The sequence below is a fragment of the Sphaerodactylus townsendi genome, linkage group LG13, assembly GCF_021028975.2.
Source record: "Sphaerodactylus townsendi isolate TG3544 linkage group LG13, MPM_Stown_v2.3, whole genome shotgun sequence".
NCBI lineage: Eukaryota > Metazoa > Chordata > Lepidosauria > Squamata > Sphaerodactylidae > Sphaerodactylus > Sphaerodactylus townsendi.
Window position 1 is genome coordinate 2,441,779 of NC_059437.1, and position 20,387 is coordinate 2,462,165.

The following is a 20,387-nucleotide window of genomic DNA, read 5'->3' on the forward strand; positions in this document are numbered from 1 at the left end:
TAAGCGCTGTTAAACCCCACTGATTTTCATGGGAAGAACTAAAGTGTGATCCTTTACCTGGGAGTAAGCTCGGTTGCTGGCAATGCGGCTTGCTTCTGAGTAAACCCTCCTAGGGTCGTGAGTCACCTGTTTGAAGAGTTGCACGGTTGCTTCAAAGCAAAGCCACCGACTACCACCAAGCTTACTCCTCAGTAATGCTTGTCTCAGAGCCAACCGTTTTTTTCTAAACTAAAACCTCAGTATTCAGGTTAAATTGCTATGTTGGCATTCGGTTTTGTAGGTTTTGGGTTGCAATTTGGGCACTCGGTCTCGAAAAGGTTCGCCATCGCTGTCTTAAGGTCATTTTCCTTCTCAGTCCCAGCAAGTTCACACTGTGAAATGTTAAACCATTTATTATAAATGTTAAACTATTTATTATATACTTATTATATAATTACTGCACTACTTTTTTCATCATTCCTATTACCCATCTCCTCCCACTTATGACTGTATGACTATAGCCTGTGCTGGCATTTTATTTTACATTTTATTTTATTTTATTTTATGATTTTACATTTTATGTTTTCATTACTACTGATTGTTTCCTGATTGCTTACTAGACCTATATGACAATCATTAAGTGCTGTACCTTATGATTCTTGACAAATGTATTTTTCTTTTATGTACACTGAGAGCATATGCACCGGAGACAAATTCCTTGTGTGTCCAATCACACTTGGCCAATAAAGATTCTATTCTATTCTATTCTGTATTAACATATACTTATTTATTCTACTTGTAAACTTCTCTCCCCATCAGAAAGGCTCAGAGCAGTGAACGTCAATAAATTAAACAATTAAAACTCAACAGCATAAATTCCTATACAATAGTACCCATCCGTACATATTACAGCAAAGGCTGGAATAGCAGCAATAACCTAGTAACCTAACCATCACAAGAGAAAAAGAGAGGAGAGGCCAGCTAAGTTGGAATGCCATTGCTGCCCTCAACCATAGGCTTGGAGCATAGGTGTCAAACTCGCGGCCCTCCAGATGTTATGGATCATGCTGGTAGGGGATGATGGGAACTGTAGTCCATAACATCTGGAGGGCCGCAAGTTTGACACCTGTGGCTTGGAGGAACAACACTTGCAGAACTGTGATAGATCCTGCAGGGCCCTGGTCCATTGAGCAGAGCACTCCACCAGCCTCGGGCAGAGTTGAAAAGGTCGTTTAGAGGCTACTTTTACAGAGGACGAAGTTGTTTAGGATTGTCCAAGGCTGATTGAAGAGCTTCAGGAGGATCTCCACAAATTGGGCAACAGCACGACAAGTGAAGCTCAAGGTGTGAGGTGATGTGCATTGGGACGAAAAAATCCCATCTCTGTGAAAGCTCAGGTCTCACATGCAGCCAGATTGCCATTTTTTCATCTATGTCAGGCTAGGCAATTAGCACCTTATCGTCTCACTTGACCTTGCTACGGTGGTCCATGCAATGGTCGTCTCCAAACGAGATGTCTGTAACTCGCTTCTGTAACCTTTGAGACTGATCCAGAAGCTCCAACTGATTCAAAATTCAGCTGCATGAAGCCTCACAAGGGACATCATAAAGAGCTCACATCCATCCAGTGCTTGATCGACTGCAATGGCTCCAGGTAGAGTATTGCATCAGGTTCAAGGTGTTGGTATTAACCTTTAAAGCAGGGGTGGCCAAACTATGGTGCTCCAGATGTTTATGGACTACAATTCCCATCAGCTGCTGCCAGCATGGTCAATGGGAATTGTGATCCATGAACATCTGGAGCACCATTGGTTTGCCACCCCTACTTTAAATCCCTAAATGGACCGAGGCCGATGAATCTGTGGGACCATTTACTCTTTCCTTGCTAAAAATAAATATATACCGTGTTTCCCCGAATATAAGAGTGTCTTATATTAATTTTTGCTCCCAAAGATGCGCTATGTCTTATTTTCAGGGGATGTCTTATTTCCCTGTGTTCTGTTTGTCGGGCATGCTTCCAAACAAAAACTTTGCTACGTCTTACTTTTGGGGGATGCCTTATATTTCGCACTTCAGCAAAACCTCTACTACGTCTTATTTTCCGGGGAGGTCTTATATTCGGGGAAACAGGGTATCTTCACCTAAAAGAAAGCTATATTCAGCATTTCTCGATTTACATGCAGCTTTTAAATCAATCCCTCACCCTTCTCTATGGAGTAAATAGAAATGTTGGAATATCCCTGATAGGTTGCTGTTTCTCATGAAGATGTTGCACTCTCTACCTTGGTGAAGGTGATCAACAGGGCTCAGTTTTAGCACTGAAGTGGTTTGATCTATACCTGTACGACAGTGTTTTCAACATTATTAAGTTTAGTATATTATGAAAATGTGTCGGCAGTCCCACCTATTGTGACTCTGAGAGTTTCTGTTCAAATAATAGGCTCCCCTTTACTAAAGGGAATTTGTTTTACTAAAGGGAATTTGTTTTCCCTTTACTAAAGGGAATTTGTTTTCTACCTTCCAACATGTTATGTTTCCTGCTCAGATGGCAAAAATTTAAAAAACATATACTAAGCTAGCACTGGGTTGCAACAGCTTGATACTCATTCAGTTATTTTAAGCATTGTGAACATTTGCAATTTCTTTTGGAAACAAAGATTTATACTTTAATGTTTTATAAATATCCCAAACAGTACAATTGTATACCTAACTAAATTATAACTCATGCACTTTGTGTTGTGAAGCAAGTTATGACATAGATTTCAATTCTCTCAACATTTCCTTTTTTCTCCTTAAGAAGAAGAAGAAGAGTTTGGATTTATATCCCCCCTTTCTCTCCTGCAGGAGACTCAAAGGGGCTTACAATCTCCTTGCCCTTCCCCCCTCACAACAAACACCCTGTGAGGTAGGTGGGGCTGAGAGAGCTCCGAGAAGCTGTGACTAGCCCAAGGTCACCCAGCTGGCGTGTGTGGGAGTGTACAGGCCAATTTGAATTCCCCAGAGAAGCCTCCACAGCTCAGGCGGCAGAGCTGGGAATCAAACCCAGTTCCTCCAGATTAGATACACGAGCTCTTAGCCTCCTACGCCACTGCTGCTCCTTAAAAAGTGGGGGAAAGCCTCATGAGAGCTCAACCTGTCCTGATAGCTGCTCGTCTCGCCAGCCGAGTTGGCTCTGCTCCACCGCTTTCCCTGGATCAGTTGCAGGGCAGGGGCAGGTAGCGGCTTCGGCGTCCTCAGCTGTGCTCCTAGCAGCCCATATGGAGCGGGGGGGTGGGTCGGCAGGTTTCATACCAGGTTTCAAAAAAACCCAAAAGTGGACAGAAGAAAGGAAAAGGAAAGGCAAAGTAAAATTCCCCGGCCAGTCTCAGGTAATCGCCGTTCTTCTGATTTAAGTGGGAAGGGAAACCTCGGACCTCCGCTGTCAACAGTCTGCTCCAGGTGCCTTTTATAAAGGCTTTCCCCCCCTTATTAGTATGATCCATTTCTCTGAGATGTTCTTAAGCTCTTCCCTGCATGCTAGTTGGCACATGTTACATCAGTGATGGTGAACCTTTTCAAGACCGAGTGCCCAAACCCCAGTTATTTATTGCTAAGTGCCAACCCGGCAATTTAACCTGAATGCTGAGGTTTTAGTTTAGAAAAAAACGGTTGGCTCTCTCTTCCTTCACCCCACCCACTCAAGCAGGGGCCAGCCTGCTGTAGGATCCAGCAAGTCCCATGCACACCGCTCTGTGCCTCTCTAGCATCTCTGCCCCCTCTGTGCCCACCCCCCCAGGCAGCAGCCACCCAGAGCACAGGCACCAGGCCCGCCAGCCAAGTCCTCCCTGGTCACCGCGGTGTGCACACATCGTGCTCAGTGGCCCAGGCCAGCCTAGATGGGTGTGTGTGTGAGGGGTGATTTTCCACCCCCACATGACAAACTCTATGCGTGCGTGCCCACAGAGAGGGCTCCGAGTGCCACCTTTGGCACCTGTGCCATAGGTTCGCCATCACTGTGTTACATGGTTTGCTATAAAGTATTTTCCAAGATTTTCACCCTGTAACTTTGTTGTGTGTCTAGTACTGCAATAGAAGCATACCTTCTCAATTGGTTAGTCTAGATGTTTTCATGGGGTACCTCAATGGTAACAACAGTCAACAGGGAACCCTTGGTCTCAATTTCACAGCAAGCACAGTCACCCTCACCATTAAAACTGTACTAAAAACAACAGTAGAGCCCCAAAGACAACAGTACAGAGAAGGCTGTAAAGTATTTATTGAAAGCCATCCAAGACCTAAATCAGTTATTTCAGTGTCTGAGCTACAACTGGTTGCTTTGAATGGTATAAAAACATGTCTGGAAACATTCAGGAGTTAATACCAAAAAACAGACTGAATTAAGGCACTTGAAATGTGTAATTAAACACAGCAAACTTGCATAAGAGAGAATTACAGAGCTGAGGAGCAGCGACTTCTTGATTTTTAAAAACAATGTTTCCCCCTCCCGCTGAGGAGAAACAGTAGATTGTTCCTGCGCGTCTACGATTCCGCTGCCTTGCAGGAGACGGTGATCAAGCTAAGCAGCCAGCTTTCCATATTCAATACGGCCCCTACAACCCTTAAACGATTTCCTCAAGGCACCTGGGCATCACTATGAAAACTAAGCAAAGCACCTTTTACGGGAGTGGGACAGATGGAAAAATGTGCCGTTTGAATCCTAATTCTTATCAGGGCACCAAAACAAAATCCACAGCTAAAGCAGAATATGTCCCTCTCCCACTAAACTTCTGATCTCAAAATAAGGAGCTACACACACACAGGCCCCTTCCGCACATGCAGAATAATGCTCTTTCAATCCACTTTCAATGCTCTTCGTAGCAGTGCGGAATAGCAAAATCCACTTGCAAAACGTTGTGAAACTGAATGGAAAATGCATTATTCTGCATGTGCGGAAGGGGCCACACACACACACCTCTCTGCATTTAGAAATAGTCGCCATTCAAAGTCCACAGCAGCAGAAGGCCAGCAGGTTTGCCACTCAGCCTGAATTCTGAAAGTGAGATGCACACATCTTGGATGTTTATTGTCCCAGTCAAACAAAGGCATGAATACGATGACACAATATCATACGTCCACGTGGATTGGGTCCCACGTGCCAGAAGGATCCTAGGTGGGGTAAAAAAAAATTAATCCAGCATCTAGTGCTTAAAGCAGCAGGCATGGCCACTGTCTACGCAGAATCGAACAGACTGACGGCACAACCTGCTTTAAAAGAACCCGCCACTCACTTTGGAGGGGTGGGAACTGAATCTCTTTCCTGCTCCCCCAAAAAACAGATAATTGGAATCATCAAATCTGAGCACACCAACCGTCGCTGGAAGATCAGAGTATGTTCAGCAGGCTTCTGTACACGATAAACACAGATCCTGGCTTTGCATCCTTCAGAGACAAACAATTAAATCATGAATTATACAGAAGCCCCTGAATGAGAGAAACTTTTGCTACAGGCCTTCAAAACAATGTTGACACCCAAGGTGTTTTCTGGAGCTGTGGCTGATTCCGCATGGGCCAAAAACAGCAGTGTGAAAATGGTGTGAAAAGGGTGTAAAAGGGTTTAAAATGGTGTAAAAGGGTTTATACTGTTTTCACACCGTTTTCACACTGCTGTTTTTGGCCCATGCGGAATCAGCCTGTGAGAGTTTAGTTGCAGGAATGGAGGCGTCGTCGTCCTGAAAGCGTTCTCTCAAGCAGATTGCCAGTGCAGGTCAGCAGAGCGGGGGATCTAGTCTCTCTCTTTTAAGAGGGAAAGTGCTAACACTCAGGGAAGCCATCCAAGTTACTTTCGGTGGTGTCACTTTTAATGGCATTCAGAGCCCACTACTCTCTTCCCAAAGGACCACTTGCCACTTTACACTGTAGCACAGAAAAATGGTAGGCACCCCTTCCCCATTTCAGCGGCATAAGGACAGAATACGTTAGGACAGAAGGATAAATACTTTGTGGACTCCTCCTTGTAGGACAGAAACATGGTAGATACCTCCCCCATTTCAGCAACATTGGGACAGAATACGGTAGGACGGAAGGAGGTAAATACTTTGTGGACTCCTCCACAACAGGAAAGAGAATTTGGTTTGAAGATAAATCTTAACAAGTACTGGAAAAATGACCTTTTGAAAAATGAGAGCAACCACCTAAGAGCACATGACAACGCCCACCAAGCCAGTGCCCTGAAAGCTCCTCTAAAATCTCAGGAAGAGATTGGGAAATACCCCATGATGCTATGCAAAGAGCTGCAGGTGGGAGTGGGGTGGGGGGGATGTTAGTATCCTCTACTCCTGTACAGAGCATACCTAACGGGGGTTTCTGAATTGTGTTCTAAGTTTTATTGCTTTAACAAATTAGAAACAAAGCCCAGTTTCTCAATTCCCAATTACAATAGGCTTAACAAAGGTAAATAGAGAGCATTAATGTTGCCTTCACAATCCCCCCACGAAAATCAGGGCAAATTATTTGTCGTGTGAAGGCACTCAGCATCTTTGGTTTGGCGTGCAACCATCTTGTTCTTTTCAAAGAGAGGTAGCATGAACCAGGCACGCTGAACACGTCAGTTCCGTTCCGCATAGACAGCCAAGTCGTAACATTCCTTAACTCAGTAGGAAGCTGGAAGACAGGAAGCGGTTTTTCAGATCAACACAAAATGTAAATAAGCAAACTTCCTCTCATTTCCTGATTTTCATACACTTTCTGATTTCAGAGAAAATCACAGTATTCAACAGTTCATCATCATTTCAGCATTGTTTGGAGCATGTTAAAGAATGTGCTGAAAGAGTGCAAACAGGTACCCAGAAGACAGATCAGTACAAGCACTACAAGCCCCAGGAGGAGGAGGAGGAGAAGAGTTTTATAACCCCCTTTCTCTCCTGCAAGGAGACTCAAAGAGGCTTACAAATTCCTTCCCCCCACCCCCACAACAAACACCCTGTGAGGTAGGTGGGGCTGAGAGCGCTCAGAAGAACTGTGACTAGCCCAAGGTCACCCAGTTGGTGTGTGTTGGGAGTGCACAGGCTAATCTGAATTCCCCAGATAAACCTCCACAGCTCAAGCAGCAGAGCGGGGAATCAAACCCAGTTCCTCCAGATTAGAGGACACCTGCTCTTAACCACTATGCTACTGCTGTCCTTCCTAATGATGATGATGATGAAGAAGAAGAGTTTGGATTTATATCCCCCCTTTCTCTCCTGCAGAAGACTCAAAGGGGCTTACAATCTCCTTGACCTTCCCCCCTCACAACAAACACCCCATGAGGTAGGTGGGGCTGAGAGAGCTCCGAAGAACTGTGGCTAGCCCAAGGTCACCCAGCTGGCGTGTGTGGGAGCGTACAGGCTAATCTGAATTCCCCAGAGAAGCCTCCGCAGCACAGGCGGCAGAGCGGGGAATCAAACCCGGTTCCTCCAGATTAGAGGACACCTGCTCTTAACCACTATGCCACTGCTGCCCTGCCTAATGATGGGGATGAAGTACTGGTGATTTTGAATGGGTTAAAAGTGTTCTTTGTCGTCCTTCACCTTGCTCTTCCCCAGCCAGGAGGCAACAACAGAAGACGGGTGAGGATAGTATCCCAGCTCCCTCTGGGGTTTTGTTTACCATGCAAGACATACTCCCCACCACTCTTCACGAACCAGCCCAATTTATGTGCTCATCAAGCCCTGGTCTGTTCTTGCCACGTTTTGCCACGTTTCCAGGATGGGATCTGGCATCTGGGTCTCTGGATTGTTATGGTAACTGTTAACTGCTCTCTCTCTTGGTTACTTTCACTTTCTGCTGAACCGCTGCTTTGCTTGCAGGCGCACTTTAAAGGACAGAGATTCTCAGAGGGGGAAGACAGATGCTCTGTCTGGGAACCTTGCAAAACCTGAGAAGTGGCTAAGGCAGACCTGGGCATTATACGGCCCGTGGGCCACATCCGGCCCGCCGGATGACCCTGACTGGCCCCCCTGCCTTGCTGGGGAGCCAGGCGCCTTTGAAAGCCCCGCAGAAGCTGGCAACCAAGGCAACCGGCTTCTGCGGGGCTTTCAAAAGCACCAGTCGATGAAAAGGGACTTAAGTCTCCCCACTTGCTTGATTGTCACAGTGGACAACTATGCAGGTAGGTTAAGCCTGTGATTCTTTGTGCCAAATAGTGTTGTATGCAGAACTGTTGCCACTGATTCCAAGTTGATCTGTGCACCTGTCTGTCACTTATCAGCCCCTATTATGCAGAATTGAGTTCAGCCTTTTGGCCCGGCCCTCCTCAATATTTTCTGTTTCTTATGCGGCCCCATGGAAAAAATAATTGCCCACCCCTGGGCTAAGGGGAACTGGAGAGCTTAGCAACAGGTGGGCGGAGATGTATATCTCGGGAAATTTGAGGGCCAAAAAGTAATCTTGTCAAAAGATCTTTACCACTGTATTGTCGAAGGCTTTCATAGCCGTGTTCTAGTAGCATTCTCGCCTGATGTTTTGCCTGCATCTGTGGCTGGCACCTTCAGAGGATCTGAAGATGCCAGCAGCCACAGATGCAGGCAAAATGTCAGGAGAAAATGCTACTGGAACACGGCCAGACAGCCTGGAAAACACACAACACCCCATCTTTACCACTCATTATACCTGGAACCTGTCTTTCAATAAAAAATATTTCATTATCAATTGAGTCTGATTATCGGATGAACCAGGGACACATCAGCGTCTTTACAACATTAGGTGTTTTTTCCTCACGTCAAAATGTACAGCGTAGTAACCACTCAAGCCAGTTGGCAACAACTCCCTGTTTGATTAGAGTGCTGTGCAGGAAAAGCATGACGGGAGAACACAATTGAGTCACCCAACAGTGCCTTAAAATACGAGACAGGAGAACATTTGTTTAGTGTTCCGCAGTTGGAGAGAAATCACAGCTGACTGATCACACGCCCCCAAGCCCTGCCCCTGTGCTTACAAAAGCAAAGGAGATGAGGTCGGAGCCTCAGTTGCTTCTGCTCTCTCCAGAGGGGAGGGCAGAAGGGACTGCTGGCTGCCACCTGGGAGCCAGGAGGGGAGGGCGAGGCTTGGGGGGGTAGTGTCCTCGGGTTTCCTTGGCCCCACCCATGTTAATTTTGACATGGGCGGGGCCAAGAGCGCCCGAAGACTACAAGGTAGCAGGACTTCCTGATGCCTTGCCATCTTTCTGGTCATGTGGGGGCCCGATTTTGCGCTCCCCCCCCCCGGACCATACTAGTGGCAACCCTGTCCCTAGGGCCGTGCGTCACTGGTCTCAACACCTCCAGTTTAAAGAACTGCAGATAACAAGGTTGTGAAAAGATCCCTGGCTGACCTTTGAGACCAACCACCAAGTGAACGTCATAAGAACATAAGAACATAAGAAGAAGCCAGCTGGATCAGACCAGAGTCCATCTAGTCCAGCACTCTGCTACTCGCAGTGGCCCACCAGGTGCCTTTGGGAGCTCACATGCAGGAGGTGAAAGCAATGGCCTTCTGCGGCTGCTGCTCCCGAGCACCTGGACTGCTAAGGCATTTGCAATCTCAGATCAAGGAGGATTAAGATTGGTAGCCATAAATCGACTTCTCCTCCATGAATCTGTCCAAGCCCCTTTTAAAGCTATCAAGGTTAGTGGCCATCACCACCTCCTGTGGCAGCATATTCCAAACACCAATCACACGTTGCGTGAAGAAATGTTTCCTTTTATTAGTCCTAATTCTTCCCCCCAGCATTTTCAATGAATGCCCCCTGGTTCTAGTATTGTAAGAAAGAGAGAAAAATTTCTCTCTGTCAACATTTTAAGAACATAAGAACAAGCCAGCTGGATCAGACCAGAGTCCATCTAGTCCAGCACTCTGCTACTCGCAGTGGCCCACCAGGTGCCTTTGGGAGCTCACGTGCAGGAGGTGAAAGCAATGGCCTGCTGCTGCTGCTGCTCCTGAGCACCTGGTCTGCTAAGGCATTTGCAATCTGAGATCAAGGAGGATCAAGATTGGTAGCCAGAGATCGACTTCTCCTCCATCAATCTGTCCAAGCCCCTTTTAAAGCTATCCAGGTGAGTGGCCATCACCACCTCCTGTGGCAGCATATTCCAAACACCAATCACACGTTGCGTGAAGAAGTGTTTCCTTTTATTAGTCCTAATTCTTCCCCCCAGCATTTCAATGAATGCCCCCTGGTTCTAGTATTGTGAGAAAGAGAGAAAAATTTCTCTCTGTCCACATTTTCTACCCCGTGCATAATTTTGTAGACTTCAATCATATTTCCCCTCAGCCGCCTCCTCTCCAAACTAAAAAGTCTGGGCAAACAGGGCCCAGAGACCCAGGAGCTCAGCGTGAGGCTCGTTCCTGGGTTTTCAACGACTTACCTGGCTGTGCAGGTCTTGCCACACAATTGCTGTGTTCACCTGCACCTCCTGGGAGCTTTCTGGAGCCTTCAAGCTGCTTTTGGAATTTACAAGTCCCCAAAAAACAAGTTCAGGAACCACTTTTTGAGAGGGAAGTTCTTGAAAAACATACACAGAGTTTGGGACTGCAGCCTTCACACGGTGTGTACGTTGCGGACGCAAACGTCTCTTCAGCTTGATTGTCAAGGGCACAGTGGCCATGAAGCTCTCTTTGCAGAACTTCCAGTCAACAGGCACAGCGGCTGCTGGGCGGCCTTCAGCTCCTTCTCTGTCCCTCCTTCCTTTACCTCATTTTTTCAGATGGGGAGCTCACAAACGGTGCCTCGACTGTTTTCGGTGATTAAAAGGGCTGCTGCCCTACTCTTGCATGACAAGCAATCACCATGCAAGATTAAGTAGTATGCTCGGAGCTACAGTATCACCCAGAAGGATCTATACCAGTGGTGGCGAACCTATGGCACGGATGCCAGAGGTGGCACTCAGAGCCCTGTCTGTGGGCACGCACAGAGTTCATCATGTGGGGGGGAAATCCCCCCCCCATATCTAGGCTGGCCTGGGCCGCTGGGCTCGATTATTAGCATTAAACTTAAGACCTTGTTTTGGGGAAGCAGTGTAGGTAACCCTGTTAAGCGCTGTTAAACCCCACTGATTTCCATGCAAAGAACTAAAGTGCGATCCTTTACCTGGGTGTAAGCTCGGTTGCTGGCAATGTGGCTTGCTTCTGAGTAAACCCTCCTAGGGTCATGATTCACCCGTAGGAAGAGTTGCAGGGTTGGGGGCAGTAGTGTTGCCGCAGTACCCCTGGGACATGCTCACGGCACCCTAGGGTACCACGGAACCCTGGTTGAGAATGGCTGACCTATTGTATAAAATGCTTGAGCAGTTTGTCTACAGCGGGGGTCTGCAAACTGCAGCTCTCCAGATGTTCATGGACTACAATTCCCAATTGGCCATGGTGGCAAGGGCTGGTGGGAATTGTAGTCCATGAACATCTGGAGAGCCGCAGGTTGCAGACCCCCGGGACTCACCTGGTCTCAGTCTGTTCTCGCTCCCACTTCTTGTCAACCACTTCATACTTTAATCTTCTGCTAGCCTTTTGTTCTCAGCAGGATTTCGAGCAGTGAAATCACGTCAACACCAGAACAAAGTATTTTTGGTAACCTGCTTTGATTAAATGGGAATGAGCAATCCCTGGAACACCCTACTTCAGTGATGGCGAACCTTTTCGAGACCGAGTGCCCAAATTGCAACCCAAAACCCACTTATTTATTGCAAAGTGCCAACATGGCAATTTAATACTGAGGTTTTCGTTTAGAAAAAACAGTTGGCTCCGAGGCGTGGGTTACTCAGGAGTAAGCTTGGTGGTAGTCGGTGGCTTTGCTTTGAAGCAACTGTGCAACTCTTCCAATGGGTGAATCACTACCCTAGGAGGGTTTACTCAGAAGCAAGCCCTGTTGTCAGCAACCAAGCTTACTTTCAGGTAAAGGATCGTGCTTTAGTTCTTCACATGGAAATCAGTGGGGTTTAACAGCGCTTAACAGGGTTACCTACACTGCTTCCCCAAAACTAGGTCTTAGGTTTAATGCTAATAATCGATCCCAGTGGCCCAAGCCAGCTTAGATGTGTGGGGGAGGGGGGCGACTCTATTGGCGCGTGCCCACGGAAAGGGCTCTGAGTGCCACCTCTGGCACCCGTGCCATAGGTTCGCCACCACTGCCCTTTCAAGGCATTGGATAATCATTTTTGAGACACACAGAAGCATATCAAAAACCAATGGGCTTGACCAGCATTATTTTAACAACTGACATATGCATACCTGTAGGGATAGCCGTGGTATTTCGACCTAAATATTGAGAGCAGCCAGCTGAAGAACAAGACCACCAGGCCAATGCCAGCCACGCACATGACTGTTCAAAACAAAACACAGAATAAAGTCAGCTTAACAAACCAGCTTCATACATGGCAGAACCGGGGGAAAACGCGAACACTGTTTCAGCAGCCTCAACAGCCCCGACTAACTTGATCTCGTCTGAGCTTAGAAGCTACACAGGGTCATAGGCGAAGCTACAAGGGGTGCGTGCGCCGCGCACCGGGCGCAAGCCTTGGTGGTGTAAAATCGCTCCCTCCCCCCTTACCTTAGTTCTTCGTTTCAGGCTGAAAAGCGGCCTGTTCCATTCAGGCTGAAATGGAGCCTGGTGGAACTACATTACCCAGGAGACCTTGAGAGCCCCAAGGTCTCCTGGGTAGTGTAGTTCCCACCTGGCCGCTTTTCAGCCTGAAACTAAGCCTGAAACTAAGAACAAGGTAAGCGGCCGGGGGGTGGGGTGGGGGGCAGGAGAATGGACCATGTTGGGGGGGAGTTTGGCCCAGCTATGCCTCTGTGGAGGGTTAGCCACCGTTGAAACTGGAGACCACCAGGAAAGAAGGGAGTTGTTCTGCAGAGGAAGACTTGCTTTGAAAACCGCATGATCCTGCGATCATCACGAGTTGGGACTTGACAGCACACCATTCTATTAACACTGTTTTCCCAACCAAGTCAAATAAGAACATAAGAACAAGCCAGCTGGATCAGACCAGAGTCCATCTAGTCCAGCTCTCTGCTACTCGCAGTGGCCCACCAGGTGCCTTTGGGAGCTCACCTGCAGGAGGTGAAAGCAATGGCCTTCTGCGGCTGTTGCTCCCGAGCACCTGGTCTGCTTAGGCATTTGCAATCTCAGATCAAGGAGGATCAAGATTGGTAGCCATAAATCGACTTCTCCTCCATCAATCTGTCCAAGCCCCTTTTAAAGCTATCCAGGTTAGTGGCCATCACCACCTCCTGTGGCAGCATATTCCAAACACCAATCACACGTTGCGTGAAGAAGCGTTTTCCTTTTGTTAGTCCTAATTCTTCCCCCCAGCATTTTCAATGAATGCCCCCTGGTTCTAGTATTGTGAGAAAGAGAGAAAAATGTCTCTCTGTCCACATTTTCTACCCCATGTATAATTTTATAGACTTCAATCATATCCCCCCTCAGACGTCTCCTCTCCAAACTAAAGAGTCCCAAACGCTGCAGCCTCTCCTCATAAGGAAGGTGCTCCAGTCCCTCAATCATTCTCGTTGCCCTTCTCTGCACTTTTTCTATCTCCTCAATATCCTTTTTGAGATGTGGCGACCAGAACCAAATCAATGAGAAAACGCTCAGCGGCATCCTCTGCCCCCTTCTCGCTGTGGAGTTCCATTTTGATTTTTTTTTAGCCACGTATCAATGATTCAGCCAACCACCAAAAACACACCACGAAGAGCACCCGCCAAGGAGGTGAGGCGTCAAACTGGGACTTACGTTTTCTTTTCCCCACTTCCATGTCACAGGTAGCAGCTTCGTGCAGAAGCACCATGCCGAGGGTCACGCCTGCATCTGGAACAGGAGCTTAAGGCCAAACCACAGGAGGCAAATTTGAGCGCACAGAACAAAGACACTTTTGCTCTCCCGTTCCTAACGGCACAGATCAGCGAGGATGCCGGTTCTAGCCAAGTTCTGTTCCAGCCAAGAGTTTTAAGGGGCTTCGCCAACACCCAGGATGGAAAGACATAAACGTAGCTGTATTCAGCATTAGATTAAAAAGGGCGATGTAGAAGAGGCCCGCTGGCTAGCCCCACATTTTGTGCTGCGCGGGGGAGAGCGAGAGGCTCGACTGGCAGACCTGGTCACTGCCCTCCGTGTTCCCCGCTGCTGAGCGGCAGAATCCCTCCTTGTGAGGAGAAAATGGCGCCGACGCCATAGCCGCTGAAGGGAAGGCTTTTTTGGCGGGAAGAGGGAAACACAAGGAGGGCAGGGACCCCAGACACAGAGTTACAAGGAAAAAAGACTACAAGCTCTCACAGACACAGAAAGGAGTTTTTGGGATCCAAAGGACACGAAGCCCATCAATAAGCAAAGAGACTGTTGAATTTGCTGCACTCCCTGACGAGGCAGGAAGACACTGGGGCAAGATGGCTACAACCCGCCTACAGGAAGTGACCAAAGTATATTTCCTGCCTCCTTGATTGACGGAAGAGAACAACCCAAACAAGATGGCCTACACCATCCAGGAGAACATCTGCTTGTCATGCAGGAGGTGCCAGGTTCAGTCCCCAGAATCTCCAGCTAAAAGGATCAAGGGGGAGGTGCTGTGAAAGACCTCGGCCTGTTGCCCTGGAGAGCTGCTGCCAGTCTAAGCATACAAGTCTGGTCTGACCCAGTTCATGTGTTTAGGGCCCATCACTTAAATGGGCCCACAAAGCAGCTCACCACAGGCAGGAACAGCTGCAACAGAAAACTTCTGCATAATGTTGGCAAACATATGCAGACTGTGGACAAGTCTACATAGGAACCACCAAACGCAGCGCTCAGACACGAATCAAAGAACACGAAAGGCACTGCAGACTATTTCAGCCAGAAAAATCAGCAATAGCAGAACGCTTGATAAACCAACCTGGACACAGAATATTATTTGAAAACACAGAAATTCTGGACCACTCTGACAACCACTATGTCAGACTACACAGAGAAGCCATTGAAATTCACAAGCACATGGACAACTTCAACAGGAAGGAAGAAACCATGAAAATGAACAGAATTTGGCTGCCAGTGTTGAAAAACTCTAGAATCAAGACAGTGACTGATCAGCTCCACACAAACACAGGACAACTATAGACTATAGCACTCAAAGGTAACAAAGACCAGGATACTTCTATTCAGATCCATTCAACTATTGACCTTGCTAGCTTCATTGTTACTCCCATGCTACAGACTTCTCTGTGACTCACATGCCAGGCTACTCTATTCAGATGGCCTCGCCTTTTCACCTCACTCCACTTGCTTTCCATTCCTACCATCAGATCCTCTGAAGATGCCAGCCACAGATGCAAGCGAAATGTCAGGAGAGAATGCTGCTAGAACACGGCCATACAGCCCGGAAACCACACAGCACCCCACATGCAGGCTCCTGCTCCAAAACCCACCCCATCCACTCCTGGAAAGCTCACCCAAGCCTGGGTATGTGTTCGATGAGCCTCCCTTCCTGGCTCAGTCCAAATCTGCCCAGGGAGATCTCCTCCACCCAGGGCATACCCCATGCCCACCACCTCTGGCCCAGCCGACTAGAATGTGGCTACACCAGACCTGGGCATTATACGGCCCGCGGGCCACATACGGCCCGCCGGATGACCCTGACTGCCCCCCCTGCCGTGCTGGGGAGCGAGGCGCCTTTGAAAGCCCCGCAGAAGCGGGTTGCCTTGGCTGCCGGCTTCTGCGGGGCTTTCAAAAGTGCCTCGCCCCCCTGCCTTTTGGCCCGGCCCTCCACAATATTTTCTGTTTCTTATGCGGCCCCATGGAAAAAATAATTGCCCACCCCTGCTCTACATTCTAAAAGCCATGTGTTCACTAATCAAAGGAGCAAAGGTTAGCTTTTGTTTTATGCAATTAGAGACAGGGGAGGAGGGAGGGGGAGAGAGAAGAATGTAGCATAAGACACAGTAATCAGGGTAACAATAATGCCCTTCCCCAGTTTCCAGTCATCGACGTAAGCAGTAAAGGTAGATGTGGGATCATTCTTGCAACAGAACCTTGGTGCAGCTCTGCAAGGCCGTCGACTAGAGTGTCAAACTAGGATCTGGGAGCCGAAGGTTCAAATCCTCCCTCTGCCATGGAAGTTTGCTTGGTGATCTCAGGCCAGTCATATACACTCGACCAAACCTACCTCACAGGGTTGCTGTGAGGATAAAAGGGAGGAGAGGAAACCACTGTACGCCTCTTTGGGTCCCCACTGGACAGAAAGGTGGGGTGTAAATGAAACAGATGAATAAAATGTTACAGGTGAGCATGACTTTAATCAGTAAGGATACTAAACAGAAGAACAATGTGAGTTTCGGCAACAAACTGAGCTTGACTGCTTCCATGGATGTAGTTCTGCAAAGGAAACATTTTAAAAAGTTAGGCAGGTGTGATTATTTTTATTTTGCAGCCAATTGGCCATGCTGGCAGGGGCTGATGGGAATTGTAGTCCATGAACATCTAGAGTGCCATAGGTTCACCACCACGGTGATAGGGCATGCAGAAAAAGAGGGACAGAGGCATTGTGTTTCTCTCAAATCTTTTGGGTCCCTTAGTCAACCTAAAAGTATGCTTGTAAACAATTTCTTTTCAATAAACACTCGGAAGCTTGGGTGGGGGCTGACCCTCTTAGTGGGCAATTCCTACAGCGGTCAGGTGTTGGTGTAAGGTTGTGACTTTGTTATAGTTGGTAGTTTGGCCTTGAGGAAGATTCCTTCGCTGCGTTGGGCTGCCTGCCCAATACATCTGTTATCACTTGCTTAACCTTGCTTTCTGGCTATGTGATATAGCCCTGTGTGAAACTGCTTTTGGTTTGTTAGGTGGGAACTGCTAATTGTTTATGTTCAGCTCTTGGCGGGAATAGAGGCCCGTAAAAGCGGCTGCTCGACAAGGGTGTGTGTGTTTAGAATCTGCATTGCCTGTAGACGATCATGAAAGCCAGCTCAATAAAGAACTATTAAGGTTGCTTTTGGGCTGGACCTTGCTGATTCCTTACAGTTGGTTACAAGAGAAAGAGAGAGTTTCTGAACTGTGCTGAAGACTTACCACTTGACCACTGTGAGGATTCTTATGAGCGTATGGGGGTCCTCTGATGTGATTCCACATTTGGCCTGATGTCATTGCAAGGACAAAACACTGGAAACCAACCAATTATGAATCAGTAAACATGAAAGAACAGGACACAGAACTAGACAGCTTTGAAGCAAAACTGACCAATGACAGCTGACTTCAAGACAATGGTAGTTATAAGAACTGCTTGCTCCATCTTTCCTGCCCATGGCTCCCAAGGCGGCTAACAGTTAAAACAAGCATTATAAAAAGACATCATACGAACACTTAAAACTGCTAAAATACATATTAAAAACATAAGAAAGAGCCTGCTGGATCAGACCAGAGTCCATCTAGTCCTGCACTCTGCTACTTGCAGTGGCCCACCAGATGCCTTTGGGAGCTCACGTGCAGGATGTGAAAGCAATGGCCTTCTGCTGCTGCTGCTCCTCCTGAGCACCTGGTCTGCTAAGGCATTTGCAATCTGAGATCAAGGAGGATCAAGATTGGTAGCCATAGATCGACTTCTCCTTCATAATCTATCCAACCCCCTTTTAAAGCTATCCAGGTTAGTGGCCACCACCACCTCCTGTGGCAGCATATTCCTGTAGTAATGCACTGCTGACCCAGCAGCACCGTGGTAGAACGTTGGCACACCAACGGACCTACGGCCTTCTGGTCGCACCGCACCCCCACTCCTCAACCCCGTATGAGTCACGGGTCATGAACTATCTGGCTCAGTCACCGGGCGTCCCAGACAAAGGGACAATGATCTGCCCCCAGGTGAGGATTAGGCCCAGACGCCACGGCTCTTCTCCGCCGCGGCGTAGCAGCCAGGTGAGATCATGCATCACATGATGATCTCCGCTCCGCCTCTCGGACTCTCCCATCGCCCCTCTACACTTCCCATTAGAATCATAATAAAAGGTGCCAGGAACCAGCACGGGAGATTCGCTAGGAACACGGACCTCCGGCTCCAGCTGCTGGCGATCTCCACCAGATGTTATCTCCAGCGTCTCGCTCTTCGTTCTTGCGCTGACCGACGGGTCGACTACAAGCTGGTGCCGAACCTGGGAATCCTCGAACCTCCACCCTGCTCACCGTCGCCTGGGAAAGGGCAGCGATACGAAGTCCGGCTGGATCGGTAGCATCCAGGGACCACCGTTTGGTGCTCGCCTGTCCTCTGGATCCGAGCATCCAGAGACTTCTGGCGTCCTAGGACACTCTCTCGTCCGGACGGAACACCGGTGAGGTATGGGAGCTTGCAAAAGCAGGGCTTATGACAAGCACGCTTGACGAACTGAAAGCGTTAAGCGAAATGCGGCAGGGTCCGCAAAGAGAAGGGAGCTCGCGCTAAATTGGTTGAGGAGATTGAAGCTCAGTGTCCATGGTACCCAGAGGGGGACATTGAATCTTAAGGACTGGGAAAACATCGGTACTCTTCGCGACAGAGCCTCGCTGGCGCCCGATGTCACTGCTACTGGCGATGGAGAACAATGTTATGTCGCCATCAGCCTGCAGACCTATGGCTCCCCTTGCTGTAGAGCAGCCCTCCTTCGATCTTTCACCTTCAATTTCAACCTCGAATTTTCTCTATCCGGCTAAATTGGACGCCTGTCCTCCTTCTGCCCCCCTTTGCTCCTTAGCCCATTTCAAATTCTCCCACGGCTCAGCCTCCCCTTGCTCCACCTTCATTTTCCGGGCCACCGCGACCTCCGGCTAGCACTATCGTATGGCTGGTTTTCAAAACTGCAGAGCCGTATTAGCCACGATCTGCAAAGGAGAAAGAAACCCTGGCGGAAGAGCGATGCCGATATCTCCTCGCATTGTGCCTCCCGGCCCATTTCACAGATACCGAGGGGGAGATGGCGTTGTTCATGGGTTGTCGAAGTAATCGCCTCTTAGGCTATAACATCCTCACTGAGCTCCGCCAGCGGTGCGGGACGAGGGAGTCACCAGCCCTATGTGAGAGGGCATGCTAGAGGCAGTCATGAGGAATCACTTAATGGTTCCCGGACTGACTGGAAGACCACCTTCCGCGATGCTCCTGAGCCCTGCACAATTTGTGTTCTGGGAAGCGAGTTCCGCCAGCAGTGCGCTTCAGCAAGGCAGCCGCCTCTGGCGCTTCTACACCGCCGCACAGCTTTACGGCCGGATGCCTTCAGCAACCCCTAACAATCAGATTGTCCTACCTGAGGCCACCCTTACGATGCGCCTCCGAGTGCCTACACAAGGCGCTTTGTCAAGGTTCCCAATGCCGCCAGCCCACCCAGAGCTTCTCCACCATCCGGCAAAACCCCAAGAACCCTATGCCGAGTTTGTGAGCAGGCTCCAGGAAGCTCTCAAAAGGCAGGTTGACAACGAGGAGGCCCAGGGCTAACTCCTTAAAGCCGCCTTTGCCAAGGAGAACGCCTCCGCTGAGTGCCGCAAAGCAATCACAGGTCTAGGTAGGAACCCTGAACTGGCCGACATGCTTAAAGGCTTGCCAGAATATCGGGTCGCCGCCCCACTCACGCGGACCTCCTGGCGCAGCCCTCTCCATTGCTAAAAAACAGCCCGAGGCAGATGTTTCAATTGCCACCAGTCCGGACACTTCCAGAGATTGCAGGCTACCCAGTAGGGGACCTGCAACCAGCACGGGGAGTCTCCCCAAGGAGACCCTGGTGGGAGGCCCGTCCCCCCTCGGCCTTCTCCACCTTTAAACAAGAACTATCCCTTATTGCAGGGGCCACTGACCTCGCTTGCCCGGAGCCAAGCAGACACCCCAATGTGGGCGGTATCCTGCAGGAACGGCCTCACCAGAGGGCAGCCGGGCGACGCCGGCTCCTACCTAACAGCATCCGCCCACTTCACACAGTTCAGAGGCCCAGGTAAAACCCCAGGGTGCAGAGAGCTCCGGCACGTGCCATCGGCTAGTGACCGGGCGGCCTGATCCAGTGGCGGCTGGGGCACATGGCGCACCTGGGAAGAGGAAGGGGAGCAGGCCACACCGAAGCCCCAGAACTCGGGCGGCAGCTCATTCGCCCTCCCCATTTGCCATGGGAGAGCTCGAGGCAAATAAGCCTCGCCCCACTGCCCTCCCCTCACATGGACCACGAAGACCCCAGTATGGGTAGAACAGTGGCCACTGCCCAGAGAAAATTGACTGCCATGCACCAACTTCGCGGAGGAACAGCTGGCTGCGGGCCACATTGAGACCTCAACATCACCATGGAACACGCCTGTCTTTGTGATAAAAGAAGAGTGGCCGATGGCGCATTGCTACAGGATCTCAGAGCAGTAAATGCCTGCATCCAACCCATGGGCCCTCTTCAATGCGGTTTACCCAACCCCAACCTTATCCCCTCGGACTACCAGGTCCTGGTTGTTGACCTGAAGGATTGTTTCT

General features: G+C 49.1%; 1 protein-coding gene across 1 annotated transcript in view; it reads right to left on the reverse strand.

Moving 5' to 3' along the window:
- Positions 1–4,216: 4,216 nt before the first annotated feature.
- Positions 4,217–20,387, reverse strand: part of MAGT1 (magnesium transporter 1) — a 29,512-nt gene continuing 13,341 nt past the window's right edge. The window contains exons 6-11 of the mRNA XM_048514807.1: positions 16,997–17,086; positions 16,243–16,306; positions 13,700–13,774; positions 12,193–12,283; positions 4,927–6,618; positions 4,217–4,782 (exon numbers count right to left, since the gene is read on the reverse strand). Coding sequence (XP_048370764.1) covers positions 6,603–6,618; positions 12,193–12,283; positions 13,700–13,774; positions 16,243–16,306; positions 16,997–17,086 — 336 coding nt within the window. The 3' untranslated portion in view covers positions 4,217–4,782; positions 4,927–6,602. The remainder of the gene's footprint in view (positions 4,783–4,926; positions 6,619–12,192; positions 12,284–13,699; positions 13,775–16,242; positions 16,307–16,996; positions 17,087–20,387) is intronic.